This window comes from Mobula birostris, chromosome 7 (genome assembly GCF_030028105.1).
Source record: "Mobula birostris isolate sMobBir1 chromosome 7, sMobBir1.hap1, whole genome shotgun sequence".
NCBI lineage: Eukaryota > Metazoa > Chordata > Chondrichthyes > Myliobatiformes > Myliobatidae > Mobula > Mobula birostris.
In genome coordinates this window covers 28,306,989-28,333,824 of record NC_092376.1, presented here as the reverse complement: position 1 = coordinate 28,333,824, position 26,836 = coordinate 28,306,989, and the positions used below count along the sequence as shown (strand labels likewise).

The following is a 26,836-nucleotide window of genomic DNA, read 5'->3' as shown; positions in this document are numbered from 1 at the left end:
TTATTTACTTCCTATTTGATAGTTCTGATGTTCAGACTGTATTATATTTACATTATTAACCTAATCCACTGAAGCCTTATTCAAATTCATCATTCAGCAAGTTGTGGTTTTGGCTGCTCCACCTTTATTGTTGTTATAGAAAGCTATTTGGTTGGCGGGGTGGAGATATGCTTCTACCAATGAATGTGTAAAGCGCTCCTTCCCTCTGCTAGCCTGCAGGTGACCCTCGGGGAAAGGTGTATAACCTGCTTAGTGCCCCCGGTCAGGGTCACATGTAGCCATGGGAGCAGGGTGGTAGATGGTCGTATGAGCAGCTGGTACATATCACAAGTCCTGGTTATGTGACCACTGATGCCAGGCAGACAATCTCTGGGTATTGATGATGGCTGTAGTCTGCTGTGCCTCAGTGATTCAAGTGCTTGTTCAAATACTTAAATGTTGATTTTTCTATGTCCAACCAGGCAGCGTAGTCCAGATTGCAACACCCCGGGTGGCAAAAAAATAGCAACACAGTACAGATCACCTCAACGTGCATTGTCTGTAGAAACAGGGACAATAAAAAGCCATGGCACTTGCTATGATTTGTCAACTGACTGCTGCACAGAACAGTCTAAGTGAGGATCAGACTGAAGTCATCATGCAGTTTCTTCAAAGGGAAAGGAATAATTTTTTTAAAAAGTTGTATGAATTAAATAATATTATGTATTGTTTGTATCAACAAAGCTGTATAGCCACACAGTTGAATATTTTCCCAAAGAAATTTGGTTTTAATTCCCATCAGATATTTAATGCACTGGGTATTCTTGGATAGAGGAAAACCCAGTAAAAGATATTAATTGTTTTCTGTCAGGTCAGAGCTAACCAATCAGAATATTCAATGCCGGGGTAATTCTTAGTGGTTATGCCGTTTCCTGCCTTTGTGTAAAAGGAAACTGTCAGGAGTCTTGGCCCAATGTCAGCGTGAGTCTGAAAGCACCTTAAAGTTCCACTAACTAGGCCAAATCGAGTTCATTATAGAAACATGGTCAAAGAAAAATTAGAATATGTCTATATTTTAAGGAGTAAAATAGTAAAAAGATTCTTCCCTTGATCTCTTCAAAAATTAGAGGTGCTGGTGTATTTTTCCAATGCCTTCTCAGGTCAGGCCGGCTAGATGAAGTTCATTTTGGAAACCCAAAGCATGACATGGCTAGTTGATAGGCATGGACGTGCATGACACTTAGGGAGTCTGTTTGTGTCACTAGAGGTCTTGGGGTAGAAATGTTACCTGTATGAAATGTATTGTTGTGACATTTGTGCAATGAATTTGAATCTAAATTAGTCACACCGCATGGAAACAGACGTTTTAGCCCAATTCGTCCAAAGACAATCCAGTCCTATCTGCTAGCATTTGGCCCATAGCCCCCTAAACCCCTCCTATCCATGTATTTATCTAGCTGGCTTTTAATTGTTGCTAATGTGTTTGGCACGCTGGCTGTCATCAGTCAGGGCACTGCATTGTGCACATAGTGCGCGTGCGCCGGTCGTGCATGCAGCCTGTTACAGCCGTTCCGACCAGTATTCTTACCTTTTTCTTTAACTTACGTTATTTTTTGTGGTTTTTTTTTCTCACGGTAACACGTCTAAGCCGCACCTTTTCTAATATGCTGGTAGAGAGAGTTTTATTTGGGTTTTTAGTGCTGGAAATAGTTACATTCCGACACGTCTCATTAGCGGGACAGAAGCATGGTCGCATTGTGTATGCCAGGGACCAGTTAATGCCAGCCGGTTTAGCGAGCAGAAGGCTGAAATCTGGAGGAAAACACACAGAGGATGCAGAGGGGGATCACAAAGTCGAGGAAAGAGGACCGGGTCGAGACAACAGAGACTTATGGAGAAGAGGAGTTCGGTGGGTAATAAAATGGACAAGTTCACAGCGCTAGCCAGGCATCAGAGAACATTTCGGGAGTGCATTGTTATGTGTTTCACCGGACTGTTTGGGCTGACCAGAAGTGCACTGAGAGCGGTAAACGTAAAGGAGTTGGGTGCTTACTGTTCTAGTTAACAACAGATGGTGCAATCTGGGTCATATTACGATCGAGGAACGTGTTTGTAGATCGGATATTGAACTTTTTGCTGCTGGACTTTGGCCATATTCCACCGAGATACAACACTGGGTGGCATGGGAGGTTGTTCCTGCCTGTGGCCATCGAACTTGCAGCTCCTCCCGTGGAGGGTCAGACACCCTGAGCTAATAGGCTGGTCCTGGACTTATTTTCCATCTAGCATAGTTTGCATTCTGTTGTTTGATTGTTTGTGGTTTTTGTATTGCTATATTTATGCTCTATTCTTGGTTGGTGCGGCTGTAACAAAACCCAATTTCCCTCGGAATCAATAAAGTATATCTATCTATCTATCTATCATTGGGAAATTGTGTTGCAGTTATACAAGCTAATGGTGAGGCCACACTGAGGGTGTTATGTACAATTTTGGTCACCCTGTTGCAGGAAGGAGATTATTAAACTAGAAAAAGTGCATAAAAGATTTACCAGGTTGTTGCCTGGGCTTGGAGACATGAACTATAATTTCCAGGAAATAGTCCTATTCCATGCAACATTTTTTTGGAACTTGGGCCAGACACGTACCAGCCAATTAATGTAATAAACTGTATGTCTTGGGACTATGAGAAGAAATTAGATCACAGGACAAATGTTCAGGCTCCACAGAGATTTCCCTGAAGCCGGGGTTGAACCTGGGACTTTGGCATGGTGAGGCAGTAACCCTAATTGCAACACTGCTCCCCCATATGGCTTTGGTCCTCAATATCACCTTGTGCAACTGGATCCTCGATTTCCTCACTTGCAGACCTCAGTCTGTTCAGATTGGTAACATCTCCTCCACAATCACCATCAGCACAATGCTAGGTGCTCAGCCCCCTATTCTACTTTATACTTACAGTATGACTGTGAGGCCAAGTACAGCTCCAATGCCATATTTAAGTTTGCTGATGACACCACTATTGTTGGCCAAATTAAAGGTGGTGACATCAGCATACAGTGGCATGCAAAAGTTTGGGCACCCCGGTCAAAATTTCTGTTACTGTGAATAGTTAAGTGAGTAGAAGATGAACTGATCTCCAAAAGTCATCAAGTTAAAGATGAAATATTCTTTTCAACATTTTAAGCAAGATTAGTGCATTATTTTTGTTTTGTACAATTTTAGAGTGGGGGAAAAAAGGAAAGGAGCACTGTACTAAAGTTTGGGCACCCCAAGAGATTTGAGCTCTCAGATAACTTTTACCAAGGCCTCAGACCTTAATTAGCTTGTTAGGGCTATGGCTTGTTCTTGGTCATGGTTTGGAAAGGCCAGGTGATGCAAATTTCAAAGCTTTATAAATACCCTGACTCCGCAAACCTTGTCCCAACAATCAGCAGCCATGGGCTCCTCTAAGCAGCTGCCTAGCACTCTGAAAATTAAAATAAATGATGCCCACAAAGCAGGAGAAGGCTATAAGAAGATAACAAAGTGTTTTCAGGTAGCCGTTTCCTCAGTTCGTAATGTAATTAAGAAATGGCAGTTAACTGGAACGGTGGAGGTCAAGTTGAGGTCTGGAAGACCAAGAAAACTTTCTGAGAGAACTGCTTGTAGGATTGCTAGAAAGGCAAATCAAAACCCCCGGTTCACTGCAAAAGACCTTCAGGAAGATTTAGCAGACTCTGGAGTGGTGGTGCACTGTTCTACTGTGCAACGACACCTGCACAAATATGACCTTCGTGGAAAAGTCATCAGAAGAAAACCTTTCCTGCGTCTTCACCACAAACTTCAGCGTCAGAAGTTTGCAAAGGAACATCTAAACAAGCCTGATGCATTTTAGAAACAAGTCCTGTGGACTGATGAAGTTAAAATAGAACTTTTTGGCTGCAATGAGAAAAGGTATGTTTGGAGAAAAAAGGGTGCAGAATTTCATGAAAAGAACACCTCTCCAACTGTTAAGCACGGGGGTAGATTAATCATGCTTTGGGCTTGTGTTGCAGCCAGTGGCATGGGGAACATTTCACTGGTAGAGGGGGAAGAATGAATTCAATTAAATGCCAGCAAATTCTGGAAGCAAACATCACACCATCTGTAAAAAAGCTGAAGATGAAAAGAGAATGGCTTCTACAACAGGATAATGATCCTAAACACACCTCAAAATCCCCAGTGGACTACCTCAAGAGGTGCAAGCTGAAGGTTTTGCCATGGCCCTTATAGTCCCCTGACCTAAACATCGTCGAGAATCTGTGGATAGACTTCAAAAGAGCAGTCCATGCAAGACAGCCCAAGAATCTCTCAGAACTAGAAGCCTTTTGTGAGGAAGAATGGGCAAAAATCCCCCAAACAAGAATTGAAAGACTTTTAGCTGGCTACAAAAAGCGTTTACAAGCTGTGATACTTGCCAAAGGGGGTGTTACTAAGTACTGCCATACAGGGTGCCTAAACCTTTGCTGCAGGCCCTTTTCCTTTTTTGTTGTTTTGAAACTGTAAACGATGGAAATAAAAAAAAAAGTAATCTTCCTTAAAATATTAAAGAAATGTGTCATCTTTAACTTTATGCCTTTTGGAAATCAGGTCATCTTTTACTTGCTTAGCTATTCACAGTAACAGGAATTTTGACTGGGGTGCCTAAACTTTTGCATACCACTGTATATGAGGGAGTATGCAAATCGAGCTAAATGGTGCCACAGCAACCTCTCACTCAATGTCAGTAAAGCCAAAGAGCTGACTATAGACTACAGGAGGAGGAAACTGGAGGTCGATGAGTCTGTCCTCATCTGGGATCAGACGTGGAGAGAGTCAGCAGCTTTAAATTCCTTGGAGTTATCATTCCAGAGGATCTGCCCTGGGCTTGGCAAGTGAGCGCCATTACAAAGAAGGCATGGCAGTGCCTGTACGTGGAATTTGTGCAGATTTGGCATGTCATCTAAAACTTTAACAAAACTCTCTAGATATGTGGTGGAGAGTATACTGACTGGTTGCATCACAGAACGCCAATGCCCTTGAGTGGAAAATCCTACAAGAAGTAGTTGATGCAGCCCAGTCCGTCACAGGTAAAACCCTCCCCACCACGGAGCGTATTTACAGGGCTCACTGTTGCAGGAAAGCAGCATCCATCAAGGAACCCCACGGTCCAAGTCATGCTCTCTTCTCACTGCTGTCATTTGGGGAAGAAATACAGGAGCCTCCAGTTCCACACCAGCAGGTTAAATAAGTTATAACCCCTCAACCATCAGGCTCTTGAACCAGAGCAGATAACTTCACTCACCCCAGCACTGAACTGATCTGCAACCTATGGACTCACTTTTAAGGACTCTACAACTAGTGTTCTCAATACTTATTGTTCATTTATTTATTATTTTTCTTTGCGGACTTGCACACTTTGACTTTTGCACATTGTTCATCTCTGTGTGCAGTTTTTCACTATTCTATTTCTCTCTAGTCCTACAAATGCCCACAAGAAAATGAATTTCAGAGTTGTATATGGTGATATATATGTACTTTGAACTTTGCCATTCCCATATGATGTGGTTGTCGTAATGCTCTTGGAATAACTAGATACAGGTTGTTATTATTATTATTATTTTTGTTATGCCAACTTGTTGGGTTTTACACAAATCCCGGGGGAAAAGATGAAAATGAGTGTGGCCTTCACAAGCTTTTGTGTATCTGTTAGGATTTAAATCAGCAGTGTTCAGCCAAGGTACTGGTCTCGGCTCTATCCTTTCAATGTGACCCTTAGAAGTGTTTAATCTTGAGGTATTTGGTATGAAGTGTTACTCCAGTCAATACTCTGTAACTTCCTACAATATGGAGGAATGAAATCCCGGTACGTTAGGACACTCGTTGCAAAGTGGTGTGTACTGTCTCTAAGCACCAGAGCTTATCAAACAAAAATGAAGTTCTCAACATTCAGTGCTTCCAGCTGTGAATTTCCTAAAACGTGTATCCTGTGTAGTCCTCTCATAGACACTGCTTCACCTTCTGAGTTCCTCTAGCAGTGTGTGTGTAATTTCAGAATCTGCAGAATCGCTTGCTTATGTATCCTGCAAATGTCTTGCCTCGTGCTCGCGCCTATAAAGTCTAATTTCTTCATTGTAGGATAAACCCTACAGAGAACAAAGTAGAAGCTTAGTGTAGATGATGATTTCAGTTCCCAAAGGACCCTCTTCATTTTCTTTTCTTTTACTGCAGCTATCAATGCGATTCCCTTCAGATCAGATGAAACCAATGAGGACACAATTGGTGTGCTGGTACGGCTGATCACAGAGAAGAAAGGTTAGTGCTGGTTTAGTCCTTCATTTGCCGTTAGAGGTACGTGGTTACTCGGCATTAGTGCTTTCAAGTAAGGCAAGGTATGGCAGCAACATCACACAGTCCTTGACCAGTACTCCTGTTCTTTGTTGAATATCTGGAGCCAACAACAGTGCAGATGCGTACTGAACACTTGGTTTGAATGGTCCGATACCATGAACCTGATGGCATCTCTCAAAGGTTTGCCTATTTATCCAGCAATTAGAAATTTGCAAACTATGCCCTGAGAATTGCCTCCATTCACTATTGCTGCCATAATCTTAAGTGGGATGTTATGGGGATTCAGAGCGAGGATACTTTTCTGGTGCTGTTTACATGTCACTGCAAGCAACCATTTTTCCTCAGTCTTGTGATATTGTTACAACCAGTTTCAAATATAGATGGGGTTCATCTATGCCCATTGTTAAATGGAGCTTAAAGTCCAAACCAGTTCTGGATTTATTTGTTCTGTTTCACCATCTTTGGGTTTGTAAAAAAACATCCAAGAGTGTAACTTTTCAAAGGAAGAATAGAATATTGATCAGGTCTCTTGAGAAATAGCCTAAGCAGTTGCTGTTGTGGCTGCAAAGCAGCACATCATCCAACATTCTCAGTGCTGCGATGCACTGCGATTCCATGACTGATCATATGGTGTTTTTGTTGACCACAGAAAATGCTGCAGCCTTACAAGAGTTGCTGAAGGAGCACGAGCTCTTGGAGGGGACTGCCTCCGACAGCAGAGCAGACATCACTGGTAAAAATGCATCCGAAAGGTAAGTCGTGTATAAATGGACTTGAAAATCTGACTACTTTAGACTTCCAGGGAATTGAGCTGAGTTTGAGATAGAGTGCTTTTTAGGCCACGTTTTGATTCACACTCCCTTGAAGTTGAGGTGAGATGAAATTGTTTAAAACAGTTGGCAAATTTTCTGTTTCTTTCAGGTGAGTTAGGAGTTTTAAAAATACAAAAAGAGACCATTTATACCATTGTAGCTATTCTGGCAAGAACTATCAAATTAGCTAAACTTGACTTTCTGCCCAATTATATTTAACCACTTCCAGATTAAGTACTAATGTGAAATTTGTTTGCATCATTGTTTCTGGTGGAAAATTCTGGAGTGTAAAAGGAGCTGGTTATTTAAAACTGGGGAGTATAGAAATTTCTTCTGTAGGAGTAGTGAATGTCTCTGGAGTTCTCTGATTCTGAGGGTTGTGGATACAAGATCATTTGTTTTATATTAGGGTGGAGATAAATATTTGGAAGATTGAGAAACTAACGGTAATGGGGAACTGGCATAGATGAGAAATTGAGGCCAGCATAGATTAACCCTGATGATGTTGAATGGTGGAATAGGCCTAAGAATCTTGTTGGCCTACTACTCCTATTTACATAATGTTCTTAAATTATCTTCCATGATATTTAGATTCTGTGTCCTGTAATAAAATCTTAGGGACAGAGGATGTTCGTTCTTGCTCACACTGAACACTGCTGGAATTGCAAAACCCCTTTTGGAATGGCCCTTCTGTGCTGCTCCATTTGAGATTGTGTGGTTAGGTGCCCCACAGGACAATCATGGATGATTATGCTGCTCTATTGCCTCTGTGGCTTGGCTTCAAATCTGGAATGATGCAGCAAGTCTCTTCTGGCTGATGTGAAGTGAATTAGTGGGCAAAAACCACAAGAACAGAACAAGCCCTGCGAGAATTTAGTCAGCTTCTCTATTAGGAACGATAAGATTAGTTTTTTAAAAAATTTGTTAGAACAGAGGAAGCTGAAGGAAGACTTGGTTGAGGTGTATAAAATTAAGGGGCTTAAATAAATTGGACCTATTCTCCTTCAGAGGCTTGCAGCATGGAAATAGGCCATTCAGCCCATTGGTCCTGTACTTGCCATCCAGCACTGATCTCATTCTCACACTGATCTCATTCTTACCATGTTCTAGTGTCAGTCATTGAATGTCACAGTGCAGAAGCAGGCCCGTTGGCCCATCTAGTACATGCTGAACTATTATTCTGCCTAGTCCCATCAACCTGCACCCACACCATAGCCTTTCATACACCTCCCATCCATGTACCAATCCAAATTTGTCTTGTGTGCTGAAATTGAACCTGCATCCTCCACTTACACTGGCAGCTCATTCCACTCTCTGAGTGAAAAAGTTCTCAGTGAAGAATTTGGAAATTCTCGTCAGCTCCTTGCAATTTCTACCCCTCACCGACTCTCGGGGCTACTTACAACAGCCCATTGGCCAACCTCTTCTCATGTCTTTGGGATGTTAGGAGGTCACAGCACCTGAAGAATAAAACCCACTGAAGAAAACTTGTAAACTCCTCCCAGTCAGCACTGGTGGTCAGGATTGAACTTGGAGTTAAACTAAAAGGTAGAGGGATCGGGAGGAGACAAGGGGGGCAAAAACAGAATCACCAGAATATGGTAGAGCACCTGACCTTTCTGCCAGAGAGTATTTTGGGGGCAGAAAACCTCATTTATTTATTTTTGACTTCTCACTATTTAATAACCCTTGGGCTAAGTGCAAGTTTATTCTTGTACATCAGCAGCAGCAATATTATAACTAAAAGGTGAAGCTGCTCTTTATCTACCTTGCTATTTTTTTTGGTAGTTTAACTCCAAAGATTGTACTGAATTCTGAACATTTGCTGCACACTCAGTTTTTAAGCCAAGGTCCACACTGGCCATGCACACTAAAAGTTTAAACAGACTGAAAATCAACAGTGACCTTGACCTTGGTGTCCCTCTCCCTCACTGTCAGCTAATTGAGTTCTTTCATTTCATGTGCTACTCATTCAGTAGGAAAGCCCAAACTCTGTAAATGGACAAAGTATCTTGTTATATCACATTGAAATTTTGTGTCATTGTAAATTTGAAACCTAATGAAAAGACCATCGAACTATGTCATTCACAAACATTCCTCCCCATACTTTCGTTCGAAGTAGTCACACGATGAGCTTTTTGGATGCACTTTTTAGCTTTTGATATTCTTAAGAATAAGACGTGCCTCTGAAGTTGATGATGGATTACTGCTAATGTTGACTGCAGGACTTTAAGCGTTATTGCCCGCATGTAGAACAACTTAATCACCAGTTTCAAAAGTAGTGCTTTATCGGACTAACATTTACAGAGGAACCTGTCTGGTTTTAATGTTAGTGCACAGCTCAGCCATACGGGAAAGCTAAAGAGAATGTAAATGGTATCAGATAGCTGGCAAGCACTCACCCGTGCACATTTCTGGTTTCAAATAGACTTGCATTAATTAGAGTTGTGGAAAGATGTAACATGATTGGGTTCCATTTCCATTCTTTCCAATACCGGCCCTTTCTAAGTAATACAACAAAGATTTTTATCGGTTATTGTTTATGTAATAAATTGGTGATACCTCCCATTAATTTAAGGAAAATTATCCTGATTTTTCCCCCTTCAGATAAATCAAGGCTTCTCATTCTTCCGTAATCCAAATGATAGTCTGATGAAAACATGGAATGTTCCATATCTGAAACGTGAATCCAAAAACTAAATGGAAATTTGGTTAATTTGAGGAAAACCTTTAAATATTATTCTGATGCTATCCTTTGCATTCCTTGCACAATTGGGGGGGGTGGGGGGGGGAAGGCTCTTTGCCAAGTGAAGTTATTTTGCAAATGTTTGTTACATTAATATCCACTTTTCCCTTCTACTTTATTATTAACATTATTTTACACTCGAGAAGCAGTAAAGAAAACCTCATACTGCAGTGGCAGTTCCATTTTAAAGGTTCCCTGGTTGCCAGACGGGAGAGCTGCTGCCTCACAGCCCCTTCGGTCTGGGTTCTGTTGACCTCTGGTGTTGTCTGTGTAATGCTTCCAAGTTCTCCTTGTGACTGTGTGGATTTCCCCGAACTAGTTTTCTCACAGTTCCCAAAGGAAAGTAGTTCAGTCAGTGTAATTGACCAGTGTAAATTCCCCTAATGTAGTTCAGTGGAGTGGGGGGGGGGGAGGTTTTAGGCAAGTGGGGAGAATAATGTAAGAGGAGTGTTTGCTTGATAGCATGGATTTGGTGAGCTGAAGAGCCAACTTCCATGCTGTGTGATTCAATGTCCAAGGTGCTTTTCTTTAGCTAATGAACTCCCTTTGGTTGGTACCCTCTCAGAATCCTACAAACTACCATCACATTCTTCACTTTTTAAAAATGGTGTCCAGTTACTACATCAGTAATCTGTTGATCTTATCTTTGGTCTCATTTCCAGCAGCTACAATGATAACCAGTTTTCAGAGCACACTTCACCGAAGTCTTCAATCGCCAAAATTATTTTTGGCCAGTTTTACAATTGTAGATTATAAAACTTAGATTACTGTTGTATTACCTTTTGGGTTCTGTTGGACAGGCGTTTTCTATCCCTGTATGAACCTTATTTCCTTTTGCATTTCAAGTCTGTTGTATTGGGATTGACTTCTTTGATAAAGCTATCTGAGATCAGACTTTGATCCTCTTTTCCTTTTTCTACAGATTGGTTCCATTGTTGACCATTCCCAAGCTATGTAAACACCATCATGTGCACACGGTACAGACGTCAGCAACCCCACTGGGCTCCAGCTGTACACGGTGCAGTCAGAAGAAGTGGCCTGAACTGCTGCTGAATCCTCCCATCCGGAACGCTGCAAAATCTGTCAAAGTGGGAACCCGGGCCAATAGGCCTGGCGAAATCACCATCCTATCCATTGGCAGGTAAGTGCCTCACTGCACTGAGGACTATCCCTTCTGATTTCAGAGTGTATCTTTTCTATGCAAAGTAGTAATGTTAAAAACAGGATTTGTGTATTGCTAACAGCTGCAGTAACTCAGCAGGCCAAGTCAGATCAGGACAGTGAAAGAGTTAATTCCTTTGGGGCAGCACAGTAGTTAGTGCAGATCTTTATAGCGCCAGTGATCTGGGTTCCGTTCCCGCCACTGTCCGTAAGAAGTTTGTACTCTCTCCCCGTGACCCTGTGTTCCTGCTGGTCTGATTTCCTCTCACATTCTGAAGATGTACAGGTTAAAAGATTCAAAGTACATGTATGCCACCATATACAATCCTGAGGACTTTTTTTGTGTGGGCATACTCAACAAATCTATGGGATAATAATTATAACAGAATCAATGAAAGACTGGCCAGCAAGGGCATTCAACCAGCGTACAGAAGATGACAAACTGCAAATGCAAAAAGAAGAATCTAATAAATAAATGTGCAATAAATATTGAGAGCATGAGATGAAGAGTCCTTGGAAGTGAGTCCATAGGTTGTGGGGACAGTTCGGTGATGATAAAGTGAAGTTGAGTGAAGTAATCCCCTTTGGATCAGAGCCTGCTGATTGAGGGATAATAACTGTTCCTGAACCTGGTTAGTTGCATAATTAATGCAAGTCTATTTGAAACTAGAATGTAATTGGGCTTCATGGGCTCATTGGGCCAAAAATGCCTGTTACTGTGCTGTATCTAAATAAAATTTAAAAAATAATTTACAAGTTCTGATAGAAGGCCATCATGTTGACTTTTTCTCTTTTCACTGTTACCTGTCCTGGTGACTATTTCCAGCATTTTATTTTGTGTTTATTTCAGACTTCCAGCTCCTTTGCTCTCTCCCCTCACCACGGGCAACCTTTGCACTGAATATACGGCATAGGACAGACTACTTACCTCAAATGGTCCGTGCCATTGTTCAGGCTCTGTTATTCAGTGGAGTTATTTGGGGCTGTTGCTTCATATTTCATCACTTTCCACCCCCCTCCCCCGCTAAAGTGTGTTTAAGGTTTGCTTCCACAATATGTCAGTAATCCCCCTCCCCTTTTCACTCCCAAGTGGCACATCTTTTTGATTAAGTAAGTCCTGCCAATGATTTGGCACAGCATAAAACACTTGTATTAGAATGTACATCCAAATGAAAAAGACTTTTTGCCTCATCATTCTCTGAGTGAATTATCACCAATCTACTTCAAACTAATGAACTGTGTCCGAGCTCAGTGTAGGCATTGTTGTGTAATATTGTAAGACCAAGCAAGCTAGGTCTTTACTCTTTGGAGCGAAGAAGGATATGAGGTGACCTGAGATAAGATGAGATGAGAGGCATAGATTGATTAGATAGACTTTCTCCCAGGGCAGAAATGGCTAATAAAGGGGCCATAGTTTTACGGTGATTGTAAGGATATCAGAGGCAAGTTTTTAGAGTGATGGGTGTATGGAACACCCTGCCATTGATGGTGGCAGAAGCGGATACAGTAGGGATATTTAAGAAACTCCTGGACTGGCGCATGAATGATGCAAAAATGCAGGGCTATTCAGGAGGGAAGGAGTAGATTGATCTTAAAATAGGTTAAAATATTGGTACGAGATCCTTGGCCAAATAGTCTACTGTACTGTGTTCTATTATTTTACTGGTCAATCAATCTCCAATTCGTGTCCCCCCCCCCCCCCCCCCACAAAGAGTGAGTGGTCAAACCCTACATGTCACTTCTTTGGTGTCTGTCTGTCAGTGACTGGCAGTATGCCCTGAATTTGTACAGCATTAAAAAGCTACCTCAAAATCTCATCAGTGTTTCCCTGGAGAAGTACAGGACTTCCGAATTTCCTTTTAACTGAAGACAAGAAAGTATTAGGTTATTGACTTTTCTGCTAATGTGAATCTTCTAACCTATTCTGATTGGGAAATGATAATGTTCAAGGTGTCCTTGGATGCTTGAGTTTAGAATGGGGGGGATCATAATCTAAGTATAGGGGGAGACCATTTAGAACTCGGAACGATTTTTTTTCATTCTTTTAGAAATCTTAGAAGAGAGCTCAGTCATGGAGTTCATTGAAAGCACAAATCAAGAGAGTTCTGGACACTAAGGAACGAGGATGGAGCAGGGCCATTGTCCTGAGAGCCATAACAGCCTGCTCCGCTGAGTTATCGCTCTCAGTCCCATTCTTCAAAACTTCTCCCTGTTAACTTTCATGCCCTGATTAATCAAGAACGTATCAAACTCTGCCTTACATATACTTGGCCTGCACAGCTCTCTGTGGCCCCAAATTCCATAGAATCACCGCCCTATGGCTAAAGAAATTCCTTCTCATCTCTGTTCGAAAGGTACGTCCCTCAATTCTGAGGCAGTGCCCTCTGGTCGCAGACTCCCCCACTGGAGGAAACATCCTCTCCACATCCATTCTATCTAGGTTTATCTATTTCAATATTTGATGGGTTTCAATGAGGTACTCCCCACCCCTCCCCCATTCTTCTAAACTCCAGTGAGCACAGGCTCGAGACATCAAATTCTCCTCATAGTTAACCGTTTCATTCCTGGGATCATTTTCGTGAACCTCTGGACTCTCTCCAATGCCAGCACATCATCTCTTAGATAAGGGGCCCAAAACTGCTCACAATACTCCAAGTGCGTCTGTCCGTTGCCTTGTAGAGCCTCAGTTGTATTCCAGTGCTCTCGAAATGAATGTTAGTATTGCATTTGTCTTCCTCACCACGGACTTAACCTGCAAGTTAACCTTTAGCAAATCCTGCACGAGGACTCCCAAGTCCCATTGCACCTCTGATTTTTGATTGTTCTCCCCATTTATTCTTCTGCCAAAGTACATGACCACACACTGCCCTACACTATATCTTTTGCCCATTCTGCCAATCTGTTTTAAGTCCTTCTGCAGACTCCCTGCTTCCTCAACATTACCTGTTCCTCCACCTGTCTTCATACCATCTGCAAACTTGGCAACAAAACCATCAATTCCTTCATCCAAATCATTGACATATAATGAAAAGAAGCAGTCCTAACACTGATCCCTCCAGTTTGCTATTCGTCACAGGCTGCCAACCAGTAGAGGCCCCCTTATTCCCACTCTTTGCCTCCTGCCAGTCAGTCAATCTTCTATCTGTGTTAATATCTTGTTTAGCAGCCTCATGTGCAGCACCTTGTCAGAGGGCTTCTGAAAGTCCAAATAAACAATGTCCACTAACTCTCCTTTGTGTATCCTGCCTCTATTTCCTCAAAAATTCTTCAACTGATTTATCGTGCAAGAGTTTCTTGCTGACTTTGGCCTATTTCATCACGTGCTTCCAAGTACCGCAGAACTTCATCCTTTGATCTCAAGACTCCAACTTCTTTCCAACCACTAAAGTCAGGCTAACAGGCCTATAATTTCCTTCCTTCTGCCTTCATCCCATCTTAAAAAGTAGATGATAGATGATCATCCATTATCTTGATGAATGTTGGAGCAATCTCCAAGGCCAGGTGGCATACTCCTTGGATTCTATTATTTTAAAAAACAGTTTAAAACTTGCTCCTCTCCTCCATGGCAACTATAATCATCCCAGTTTCTCCTCTGAGCTCCTCTATCCTTCATGTTTTTCCTGGAACTGAACACATGAATTAATTAACAAGGGTGATCACATTGCTCAGCACAATGAGAGGCAGGAAATGTGAACTTTGCTTGTCCACACCTCTCCCTCAAAATAGATGGTGACATCATTCATTTAGGATATATGATCATCTTTCAGACTTTGTATGCTTCAAGCATCTTTCACTAAAGTATTTATAAATTATAAAATTATATTTCTCTAGATCGCAATCAGAATTTGGTGTATCACTGAAATACCTTGTGAAATTTGTTTTGTGATAGCTTTACAGTGCAAGATGTAAAATCTACTATTACAAAAATAGTGCAAAGGACTATCTGTATCTATTTGTATCCAATATCATCTCTATTTCTGAATAGTACAACTACAATAACATAGCCAAAGTTCACTGACATTTTTGAAGTTGATATTTATTATTCCTCATGCATTTTTTGACCTTTCAGTATTTTCTCCTTACTGTGGCAGATTCCGTGTCACTCAGATTCCTGAACAGAAGCAGAATGTAGCTGATGGGAAAAGTGACTTGGTAGACATTACCTGTGATGGTGCAATGGATCAAAAATTACTGGGCTCAGTAAAATGCCCAAAATACACAGCCGGCCAGCAAGAGGTAAGAGTGGTCAACCCTCGGGTTATTCCACTTGCGTTTAAGGGCATGTTCATATTAAGTGTGTAGCCTCAGTTTCTTGATTTGGCTGGGTCTAATTCTTTATCAACAGGAACACTTCCAACACTTTCAAGGATTTATTATTTTAATCATAAATTTCCACCTTCTTCATTATTTATGTTAACAGGAGGTAGGTCTATTCTGTCTACCCCTGGGGTCATGGGTATCTGCATCTTAACTTGCTATACTAGCTTTGAATCCATAACCTTTAATATCCATGCCCAAACTTTTTAAGAAGTGGTTCATCATTTTTTAAAATTTCTGTTGACTTGCTGTCAGATGTTTTGGATGGCTAGGCAGTTAATGTGGAAATATTCCTGATTTAGAGTATCCTTTCAATTTCTGTCAGTCTTTGTATGACCAGACTGGGGTGGCTCCGTAGTGGGCGGTAAATGCAATCTCTTTACAGCATTGGCGATTGGGGTTCAAATCCCGCTGCTGCCTGTAAAGTGTTTCTATGTTTTTCGCGTGTCTGCACTTGTTTCTACAAGTGCACTGGTACCCTCCCACATCCCAAGGATGTGTACCGGTTGGGATTGGTAAGTTGGTAAGCTATATTGGCACCAGAAGCATTGTGCCACTTGTGGCTGCCTGGCACAATCCTCAGACTGTTGGTCATTGACAGAAACAACACATCTCACTGTATGTTTCAATGTACATATGACAAATAAAGCTACACACATAAAAGTTGCTGGCGAATGCAGCAGGCCAGGCAGCATCTGTAGGAAGAGGTACAGTCGATGTTTCAGGCCGAGACCCTTCATCAGGACTAACTGAAGGAAGAGTGAGTAAGGGATTTGAAAGTTGGAGGGGGAGGGGGAGATCCAAAATGATAGGAGAAGACAGGAGGGGGAGGGATGGAGCCAAGAGCTGGACAGGTGATTGGCAAAAGGGGATACGAGAGGATCATGGGACAGGAGGTCCGGGAAGAAAGACAGGGGTGGGGGGGGAACCCAGAGGATGGGCAAGGGGTATATTCAGAGGGACAGAGGGAGAAAAAGGAGAGTGAGAGAAAGAATGTGTGTATAAAAATAAGTAACAGATGGGGTACGAGGGGGAGGTGGGGCATTAGCGGAAGTTAGAGAAGTCGATGTTCATGCCATCAGATTGGAGGCTACCCAGACGGAATATAAGGTGTTGTTCCTCCAACCTGAGTGTGGCTTCATCTTTACAGTAGAGGAGGCTGTGGATAGACATGTCAGAATGGGAATGGGATGTGGAATTAAAATGTGTGGCCACTGGGAGATCCAGCTTTCTCTGGCGGACAGAGCGTAGATGTTCAGCAAAGCGGTCTCCCAGTCTGCGTCGGGTCTCGCCAATATATAAAAGGCCACATCGGGAGCACCGGATGCAGTATATCACCCAGCCGACTCACAGGTGAAGTGTTGCCTCACCTGGAAGGACTGTTTGGGGCTCTGAATGGTGGTAAGGGAGGAAGTGTAAGGGCATGTGTAGCACTTGTTCCGCTTACACGGATAAGTGCCAGGACGGAGATCAGTGGGGAGGGATAGTCTATTTTGTTGTATGGTTAATAACTCCAATGCGAATAATAGCTCCCTAACAATCCTTTGATCATCCTTAACACAGGATAGATTGCCCTCTATGTTCCAGCGAATACAGAGCTAGTCTATGAAACCTGCCTTACAATTTAATTATTATAGCTGTAGCGTCACCAGACTTATTTTTGTTTGAAGCAGCTTAACTGGTGGAATGCTGACAAAAGGCAAATCTCATTCTTCCACAATCCCTACATCCTCTGACACATAAAGATCTTTCCCAATAAAAAGGGCTATTATATTTGATGCAAATAATTTATTTGACACTCATTTATGAGTTGCTGGCCTTTATTGTTCAATCCTCATTACCCCTGAATTGAGGTCATTTAAGAATCAGCTGCATTGGTGGGTCTGAATTCACACAGACCACAAGACACGAGATCAGAATTAGATCATTTAGTCTACTGAGTCTACTCTGCCACTCCATGACTTATTTATTTTCCCTTTCAACCCCATTCTCCTGCCTTCTCCTCATAACTTTGACACCCTCACTAATCAAGGGCCTATCAACCGCTTTAAGTATACTGATGACTTGGCCTCCACAGCCATCTGTGGCAATGAATTCCAGAGATTCACCACCCTCTCTCTAAAGAAAGTCCTTCTCAGCTCTTTTATGAAGAGTCGCCCTTTTATTCTGAGGCTGTGCCCTCAGGTCTAGACCCTCCCACTACTAGAAACATTTTCTCCTTGTCCACTCTATCTAGGCTTTTCAATATTTGACAGGTTTCAATGAAATCCCACCCCCACCATCCTTCCAGCAAGTACGGGCCCAGAGCCATCAAACATTGCTCATACATTAAATCTTTTAACCCATGGATTATTCTCATAAACCTCTGGTCCCCTCCAACACGAGGACATTCCTCCTTGGATCTGGGGCCCAAAATGGCTCTCAATGCTCCAAATGTGACCTTATAAAGCCTTAGCATTACATCCTTGCTCTCTATTCAAGTCCTCTCGAAATCAGTGCTAACCAGACCGGGTAAGATGGGCAGATTTCCTTCACTGAGGAGCATTAATGGGACCAGATTTTTAATAGCAATCTGCTTGGATTTTTCTATGGTTTACAGTTGCTGTTTGATTATAGATTTATTTAATTGCAAATTTTAACAAATCTGTTTGTGACTAGTAAAGGTGACTACAGTAAAATCAGATAGCTAAGACTTTTGCATGGTACTGTATGTTCAGAGCTGACACTGACTTACTAAGGGATGAGAAGGTTGGACAGGAAAGCAAATGAGGCACAGGGTCAGCAAAGAAACCTTCCTCTTCCATAAGTTCATATTGTTGTTACAGTAGGTTAATTGAATAAAAACTTTTGAAGATGCTTTTTTATATATATATATATCTTTCAATTCTTTCCCTCAATTGAAAAATTGGGTGAAGATTATTTAATCCTTACTGCATTGCTTATTAGCAAGTCTTTTAGAAGTCTGCAGCAATATTTGTTCTCCAAAATGAAATCACAGTTGTAATTAGAGGATTTGAATGTTATACATGTCGACTAGTCTTGGAACCTAACAATAACTTGTGTATTGGAGGAAATGAGGTGTGATGACTAACATGCTGGATTGTGACAAGCATCATCTGCACTGTGTTCTGTGATGTTGCATTTGTGGCAGGAAGTGACCCAGAGTTCAGAAATGCTGCCTTCCACATCAGGTAAAAGACAAAAGCGGAGATTTTACCCCATCTCAGGACTTGGGTCACTAAATCATAAGTTGAAGGGCAATTACAAAATGATTCACACACGCAAGACATTAAACTGCTGGTGCTGACTGATTGTATGTGAGCTGATGATGTGGTGGTGTCATAGTCACAGAGCACTACAGCACAGAAACAGGCCATTCAGCCCATCTAGTCTGTGCCAAACTATTAGCAGGGACAGACTATTCTGCCCTTCAAAGCTGCTTCACTATTCAATTGGGTTATTGTTTTTTTGATTGTCTCGATTCCCACCTACTCACAGTGCCATCTCATTGCTTTGTTCACCAAGAATTTATCCACCTCAAGCTCTTCCACCACCCTTGGAGAAAGAAAATTCTAAAGAAATTCTGAGAGAGAACACTTCAGCTTAACTGGCTGTTCCTTTTTTTTTTAAAAAAAATGACCCTTTGCCAAGTACCCTTGTGATCTTGTTTTTAATCTAGACCTTTCTTGCTTAAACTCCAGTGGTTACAAAGTTGACCTGACTGAGCTGTCCTCAAAGTAAATTTCCCCAAAGCAGAGGTACCCAAAATGGTTCAGGGTAAGGAGTAAGAGGTTTAGAAGGGACCCGAGGAAGAACTTCCGGAATCCCGGATGTGTTTGTTGAATTGGTGGCAGTAGCAGCAAAGACTGTCAGGTTTTAAGCATCTACACTTGAATCACCAACACTGCAAAGGCTGCTCAGGTAAATGAGATTAGTACAGATGGGTATTTGATTGCTATAGTGGGCCAATGGGCCTGTTTCAGTGTTGTCAGTTCTCTGTACCTGTGCATTAGCATTTTTTAAAATCAGTAGACCAATATGAGGGTGGCGCACTAACATAGTGCTTAGCGTAACAGGCACAAGTTCAATTCCTGCCGCTCTGTAGGGAGTTTGTACATTCTCCCCATGACTGCAAGGAGGTAAAGGTTAGTTGAACACATGGGTGTAATTTGGTGGTGTGGGCTCATTGGGCCAGAAGATCCTGTTACTGTATTTCTAAATTAAAAAAAAATAAAATAATATTGGACTTGAAACTTCCAAATATGGTCTGACCAATGGAGGCAATGCAGATTAGAGTATGTAAAGATCTATCAAAACGAAGAATAGCTTAAAATTAAATTACAAATATATTTCCAATTGAAAATAGTTATTGATTTATTACTGTCATGTATACTGGGTACAGTGAAAAACTTTTTTACCTGCTATCAATACAGATAATTTCACAACAACAGCATGATAACAGAATGCAGAATAAAATCATAGAGTAACTGCATGCAGACAAAGAGGTGCAAGCCTGTAACAAGATAGATTGTGAGGTCTATGTTGCATCTATAAAAATCAGTAAGTCCAAAGCTTATGGTCTCATTAAAGTGGAGGTTGATAGGTTCTTGATGAGTAAGGGTGTCAAAAGTTACAGGGAGAAAGCAGGAGAATGCGGTTGAGAGGAATAATAAATCAGTCCTGATGGGACGGCAGAGCAGACTCGATGGGCCAAGTGGCCTAACTCTACATTAAGGTGTAAGTGTTGAGGTCAAAGGGGATGTGTTAAATTTCTTTACTCTTCTAAATGCAGGTGGAGTAGTGGAGAAGTCTTAAGACTCTCAAACGCACGTTGCAATGACCTCAAACCAGTCCATTGCATAGGAACACTCTAAGTGTATTGCCTAGATATTATTGCTCGTGTCTTAAAACATCATTTTGTTTGTTTTTTTTAAACAGGTTGGTGACTGACTTTCATTGAAGATCCTGAAGAGGTCAGTAAGTTACCCCTAGTGAGGGCTGAAACAAAGGTGGAAAATGTACACCTTGGACCTAAGAACATTTAAGACAAAAGAAAAAAATCCCTTTCCCAAATGCTCTGTAGCAAAATGTGGTCTACTTGAAGGGCTGCTGGGAAACAAACTCAGATACTTGAGCACAATTTGAAAGCTGAGACTGGAGGAGCAACGGCTAATATGTGTGTTCCCTAAAACAGTCCTATCCCCTCCCAGGTTATTTTTATAATTGTAACTTTTATTTGGAAATGTTGTAACCTTAACTGCACACCAAAATGCTTTATATTTGTCACCCCTTTAGATTTTTCAGTAATATTGATTTATTTGATAGTTTCATACTTTCAGATATTTTTAGATTCTATATTGAGGGCAACCAGAGCACTTCTGAGGAACTTAGGGGAAAAAAAAAACAAAACAATCTCATTAATTCTACATGTACGACTGGACCAAACTCTGTAACTAAACAAATTCAAGCTGTAGGACCAGCAGACAGTAACGAGTTTGGAGAGGTAACTCAGCATTGTTTTAAAGGGGAAAAAATGCAATAAGACGTTAACAAACCACTTTTGAACAGCGTCAAAATTTGTGACTAATAGAAAAGTCGCAGTTCATTTATTGCTTTAGTTATTTTTAAAATAGTTTTTAAAAGGGCCAGTGTTTAAACAACTCAGGATTTGACATTACCCATGGAACAAGTAATGTCCCTTTTCCAGTAAAAAGAACTTTCTCTGAACGCTGCAGTAAATGACTCGGGTTAAATTTGACCCACTGAACATTTAAAAAGTAATAAAGACAGGAACAATAGAAAACTATTTCAACACAATGGAAAAACAAGCAGCTTTCCTATTCCTATCTTTGTAAGGTGTGGTACTGTAGTCAGAGCAATAATATACCTTTTTCAGAAGGAATATTGTAAACATTCATTATTACCTCTACAAGTAGATTGCCAGTTGATTTAGAACAGGGAGGGTATTTAGTGAGTGTGTACCAACAGTGCACACACCTCCCCTTTTGTTCACTACCTACTGGTCATGTGGGTGTGGTAGATGCCCACTGTTGCAACAGCTGTGTTGCCTCACCCAGAAACTGGCAAATCACGTATCATGGAACAGCAGTTTATTTATGTATGGAGAATGACTGGACTTTGAATTTATTGTATAGCAACATTAAATGCTTCAGGTGGGGAAACAGGCAGAGATCCTAAATGGTAAAGAGGGAAATGGTCCTTGATAACTATTTGTTTATTATTGACAGGTCAATGGGGGGGGGGGGTTTAAGAAATTTGACATTTTGGCTGTACAGTGTAATTCCACTAGTTTGAGACATGTATTCACCTGGTGTACGTACAGAAGAGCCATGTGCAAAGTAATGCCTAGAGCTGGAATAGTCCTGGTAAACTTTCATTATTGTGATTGTATTTCTGACGTGAGGAGATTCCAGTCAGTAGTCATCTGATGATTTGTATTCTTTAGGTAATTGTGATAAATACAGCACAATCTCAAAGCAGGAATTATAACGAACCGACCATTCATTGTGAAACACTACAGTATTATATTCCTGAATAGTTAGGCAAACAGCATTGGGTGGGTAAGACACCATTGAAACAGGACTGTTTCCACTGATTTGGATGAGTGCAAGCATAATGTTTTTATTTCATCCATGTCCTTTCTGTAAAATGCTAATGAAATGCAGTTTTAATGCAGAATTATAACAATAGCCATCCATTGATCCACAGTATTCAGAGAGGAGAGTTAAGCAAGCATTAAACTATCTTTAGACTTTTTAATTGGGCCAATAGTTTGAAGATGTTTATTTTTTTAAAAAGATTGCAGCATTTTCACGGACAACAAATTTGAATTGACTAAATTCAGTTAGAAGAGGACATTTTTTGTTTGGAAGCAAGTGATATATTCCAGTCCACTATCAATGGCAACTTGGGATTTGTATTTACTGATAGTACTATGGGGAAGATGGCAAATGGGGCAGAGGTTGTGAGGCAGCTACCATCATTGCAAGTGTAGGCAGTGGCTCCTGCAGTGCCTGTCATCCTTACTAAGGATGCTTGATTCTGAAGCAACTTGTAACCAATAAGTGTTTTGCAGTTTGTCCTGCAAAACAAGTAGCTTCAGCGGCAGAGGACCAGCATAGTTATAGAACTAGTCCCTCATGCTGATCTTGCCATTAAGAATGGGACTCCCAAAATGGCAATTCTGAGTTTACAGACTGCAGCTCGTGGCTTAAACAACATTAAAATTTCAAACTCCACATTCACTGTGGGGAAAGGGGGGGGGGGGGTGGAAATTAAATTCACATATGCAGGTAGTTGACACCACTGTGTGCTGTGCTGAGTATTTGGAGGGAATCTGTGAAGTATGGTGCTGAAAATGATTACTGATTTAATCCCCTTTTGTAAGACTTGTTTACAGCATTTTAATTTTGGGTGAAAATTAATTTGCATATTGCTGCTTTTTAAACTTAATAGTAATGTTTACTTTAATTCTGGTTGTGTAACATTACTGTATTTAATGTACTGACATATTGATGTAGCTGCACTGATATAAACCATTCCTGTATCATGTGTTTATTTATTCTTGGTTGGGTTTTGTTGCAGGAGTTTTACTTGGGTGCTTCCCAATGAAATAAATTTTATTATTGTTATACCATTAGAGCTGTGCACAGACTTCCTTTTCTAATGCTTTGAAATTGTATTTGTGGGTTTTTTTTCTAAATTCTGTGTGGATTTAGATAATTTGAAATAGATTGCTAGCAACCAGATTTTTAAGACTGCGGCCCAGCGAGTCCACTCCACTATTCAGTCGTGGCTGATCTTTGTTTTCAAATCCATTCTCTCACCACCTCGGGTAACTCTTGACCTCCTTCCCAATGAAGAAAGCATCAATCTTCGCTTTAGATACACTCAGCGACTTGGCCTCCATAGCGCTTTTGACAAATTCCACAGATTTGCCATTCTCTGGCTAAAGAAATTCCTTTTCATCCCAGTTTAAATAGACGTCCCTCCCTGCTGGATTACGTTACAACTTGAACAAGGAGGTAACATAGAAATTGACATCTGTATGACCCCTCTGGGATGCAAATTGTTACAATAATCATGGGGAATTTCAATATATGGTTGATAGGGAAAATCAGGTTGGTGCTGGATCTCAAGAGGGGGACTTTCTTGAATGCCTACAACATGGCTTTTTAAAGCAGCTTGTGGTTGAGACCACTAGGGGGATCAGTTATTCTGGATTGGGTGTTGTGCAATGAACTGGAATTGATAGTGCTTTCAGTAACTAAATCCCTAGGGGCCAGTGATAATGTGATAGAATTCACACTGCAATTTGAGAAGGAGAAGCCAAAGTCAGATGTATCAATATTACAGTGGAGTAAAGGAAATTGCAGAAGCTTGAGAAAGCTGGCCAGAATTGATTGGAAGGGCACACTAGCAGGAACGTTGGCAGAACAGCAATGGCTGGAATCTCTGGGAGCAATTCAGCAGGTACAGGATGTGCACATCTCAAAGACGTCATCGTATTCTGAAGGCAGGATGATGCAACTATGGCTGACAAGAAGTCTGAGCCATAGAGAGGGCATATAATAGAACAAAAAATAGTGGGAAGCTTTTAAAAGCCAACAGAAGGCAACTATAAAAGTCATAAAGAACAAGAAGAAGGAATACAAAGATAAGCTAGCCAATAATATTAAAGAGGATAACAAAAGTTTCTTCAGATATATAAAGAGTAAAAGAGAGCCAAGAGTAGATATTGGACCACTAGAAAGTGATGATAGAGAGGTAGTTGGGGACAAGGAAATGGTGGACAAATTGAATAAGTATTTTGCATCTGTCTCCACTGTGGAAGACAGTAACAGTATGCCGGAAGTTCAAGAATGTCAGTATGAAGTTGTGATCACTAAGAAGGTTCTTGGGAAAATGGAGGTAGATAAGTCACCTGGACCAGATGGTCTACAGCTCAGGGTTCTGAAAGAGGTGGCAAGAGATTGTGGAGGCATTAGTAATTTTCAAGAATCACTAGGTTCTGGATGAATGGGAAATTGCAATTGTCACTCTGCTCTGCAAGGGAGAGAGGCAGAAGAAAGGAAACTATAGACCACAGTAAGATGCTGAAGTTGATTTTTAAGGATGTGGTTTCGGAGTACTTGGAGGCACATGATTTTAAAAAAAAAGGCTGTAGTCAGCTTGGTTTCCTTGAGGGAAAATCTTGCCTGACAAATCTGTTGCAGTTCTTTGAAGAAATATCGAGCAGGATAGACAAAGGAGAATCAGTGCAAGTTGTGTACTTGGGTTTTCAGAAGCTCTTGAACAAGGTGCCACACTTGAGGCTGCTTAGCAACAGCCCGTGGTGGAACAGGAAAGCTCCTAGCATGGATAGAGCACTGGCTGATTGGCAGGAGCCAAAGAGTGGGAATAAAGGGAGGTTTTTCTGGTTGGCTGCCAGTGACTAGTTGCATTCCACAGGGATATGTATTGCGACCACTTCTTTTTACATTATGTCAGTGATTTAGATGATGGAATTGGTGGCTTTGTGGCCAAATTTACAGACGATACGAAGACAGATAGAAGGTTGTGTAGTTTTGAGGATGCAGAGAGGCTACAGAACTTGGGAAGATAAGGAGAATGGGCAATAAAGTGGTAGGTGGAATACAATGTTGGGAAGTGTATGGTAGTAGAAATAAAAGGGTAGCCTATTTTCTAAATGGAACGGTAATTTAAAACCGTGAGGTGCAAAGGGACTTGGAGGTCCTTGTGCAGGATTCCCTAAAAGTTAATTTGCAGGTTGAGCTGGTGGTGAGGAAGGTAAATGTGATGTCAGCATTTATTTCAAGAGGACTAGAATATAAAAACAAGGATGTAATGCTGAGGCTTTATAAAGCACATCTGAGGGCTCACTTAGAGTATTGTGAGCGGGTTAGGACCCTTTATCTAAGAAGGGATGTGCTGTTATTGGAGAGGGTTCAAAGGACATCTATGAAATTGATTCCAGGATTGAAAGGCTTATCATATGAAGAATGTTTGATGGCTCTGGGCTTGTACTCACTGGAATGCAGAATAATGAAGGGTGACCTCATTGAAACATAAGCTATTTAAGGCAGAGGTTAATAGGTTCTTGATTAGTCAGGGCATGAAAGGATACCAGGAAAAGGCTGGAGATTGGAGCTGAGAGGGAAATGGATCAGCCATGATGAAACGACAGAGCAGATTCGACGGGTCAAATGGCCCAATTCTGCCCCTATATCTTCTGCTCTATGGTTTCAGATCAGGTTAGAATAGAATCCCGCCTGTCTTATCTGTAGCTTCAGGATCAGGGACGCATGCACTAATAATAATCATGAATTGGCTGCTAATAGAGTGGAGGTAGGGGATCGTGAGGCATTCATTGATCCCATAAGAAAGTTACTAGCTCATTCTTCTTGGCAGAGGTCACCCTGAAGACCTTTCTCTTCTAGTTGCCACTCCAGTGCCCATTTCTTTGTCCTTTAAATCATCTGCTCAGCATGTCTCATTCAGCAGCAATATCCCTGTTAAATATTCAGGTTTAGTTTTATTTGCCACATGTATATCAAAACATAAAATGACATGTGTTGTTTGTGTTATCAACCAAGACATCCAAGGACGTGCTGGGGGCAGCCCAGATCCCAGTGCCAACATAGGATGCCCACCTTGTTCAACAGAACACAAAGGACAAAACAACAGTGAATGGCTCTCAAGAATCCGTGGATCTCCTCAGAAATCACCTCACAGATCCCCTGTCAGCTCCCATTCAACAGCAGTCAACAAAATCCCAACAGCTTGTAGGTACCTGTGAAAAGACTCTTAGGTTCTCCAGCAAAGGAAAATTAACAGCTCAACTGATGCCTGAAATTACAAGTTCCCCAGAAAACAAAAGCAGATGATAATACCATGAGAAATAAGAGCAGGATTAAGCCATTTGGCCCATCGAGTCTGCTCCACTATTTCAACATGGCTGATTCATTTCCCTCTCAACCCCATTCTCTTACCATCCTTCTGTAACCTTACATGCCCTGACTAATCAAGAGCCTATCAGCCTCTGCCTTAAATACACCCAATGACTTGGCCTCCACAGATACCTGTGGCAATGAATTCCACACATACAGCACCCTCTACCTGAAGAAATTCCTTCTCATCTCCGTTCTAAATGGATTCCCCTCTCTTCTGACCTTATGCCCTCTGGTCCCCACTATAGGAAACATCCTCTCCACCCACTCTTTTAGGCTGTTGAACATTCAAAAGGTTTCAGTGAGATTCACCCTCAATCTTCCAGATTCCAGCGAGTAAAGGCCCAGAGACACCAATTGCTCCTCATACGATAAGCCTTTTATTCCCAGAATCATTCTTGTGAACCTCCTCAGGAGAATGAGGATGGTGAAGGTGATGATGGAAAGAGTGCACGAGACTGAGCAATTCACTGACAGGCACGGCACTTAAGGAACTCTAGATA

General features: G+C 41.4%; 1 protein-coding gene across 2 annotated transcripts in view; it reads left to right on the top strand.

Moving 5' to 3' along the window:
• Window positions 1–22,982, top strand: part of relt (RELT TNF receptor) — a 70,567-nt gene extending 47,585 nt beyond the window's left edge. For both annotated transcript variants that reach the window (XM_072262816.1, XM_072262815.1), the window contains 5 exons: window positions 6,208–6,291; window positions 6,977–7,079; window positions 10,808–11,026; window positions 15,138–15,282; window positions 20,302–22,982. In XM_072262816.1, coding sequence (XP_072118917.1) covers window positions 6,208–6,291; window positions 6,977–7,079; window positions 10,808–11,026; window positions 15,138–15,282; window positions 20,302–20,313 — 563 coding nt within the window. In that variant the 3' untranslated portion in view covers window positions 20,314–22,982. The remainder of the gene's footprint in view (window positions 1–6,207; window positions 6,292–6,976; window positions 7,080–10,807; window positions 11,027–15,137; window positions 15,283–20,301) is intronic.
• Window positions 22,983–26,836: the final 3,854 nt, after the last annotated feature.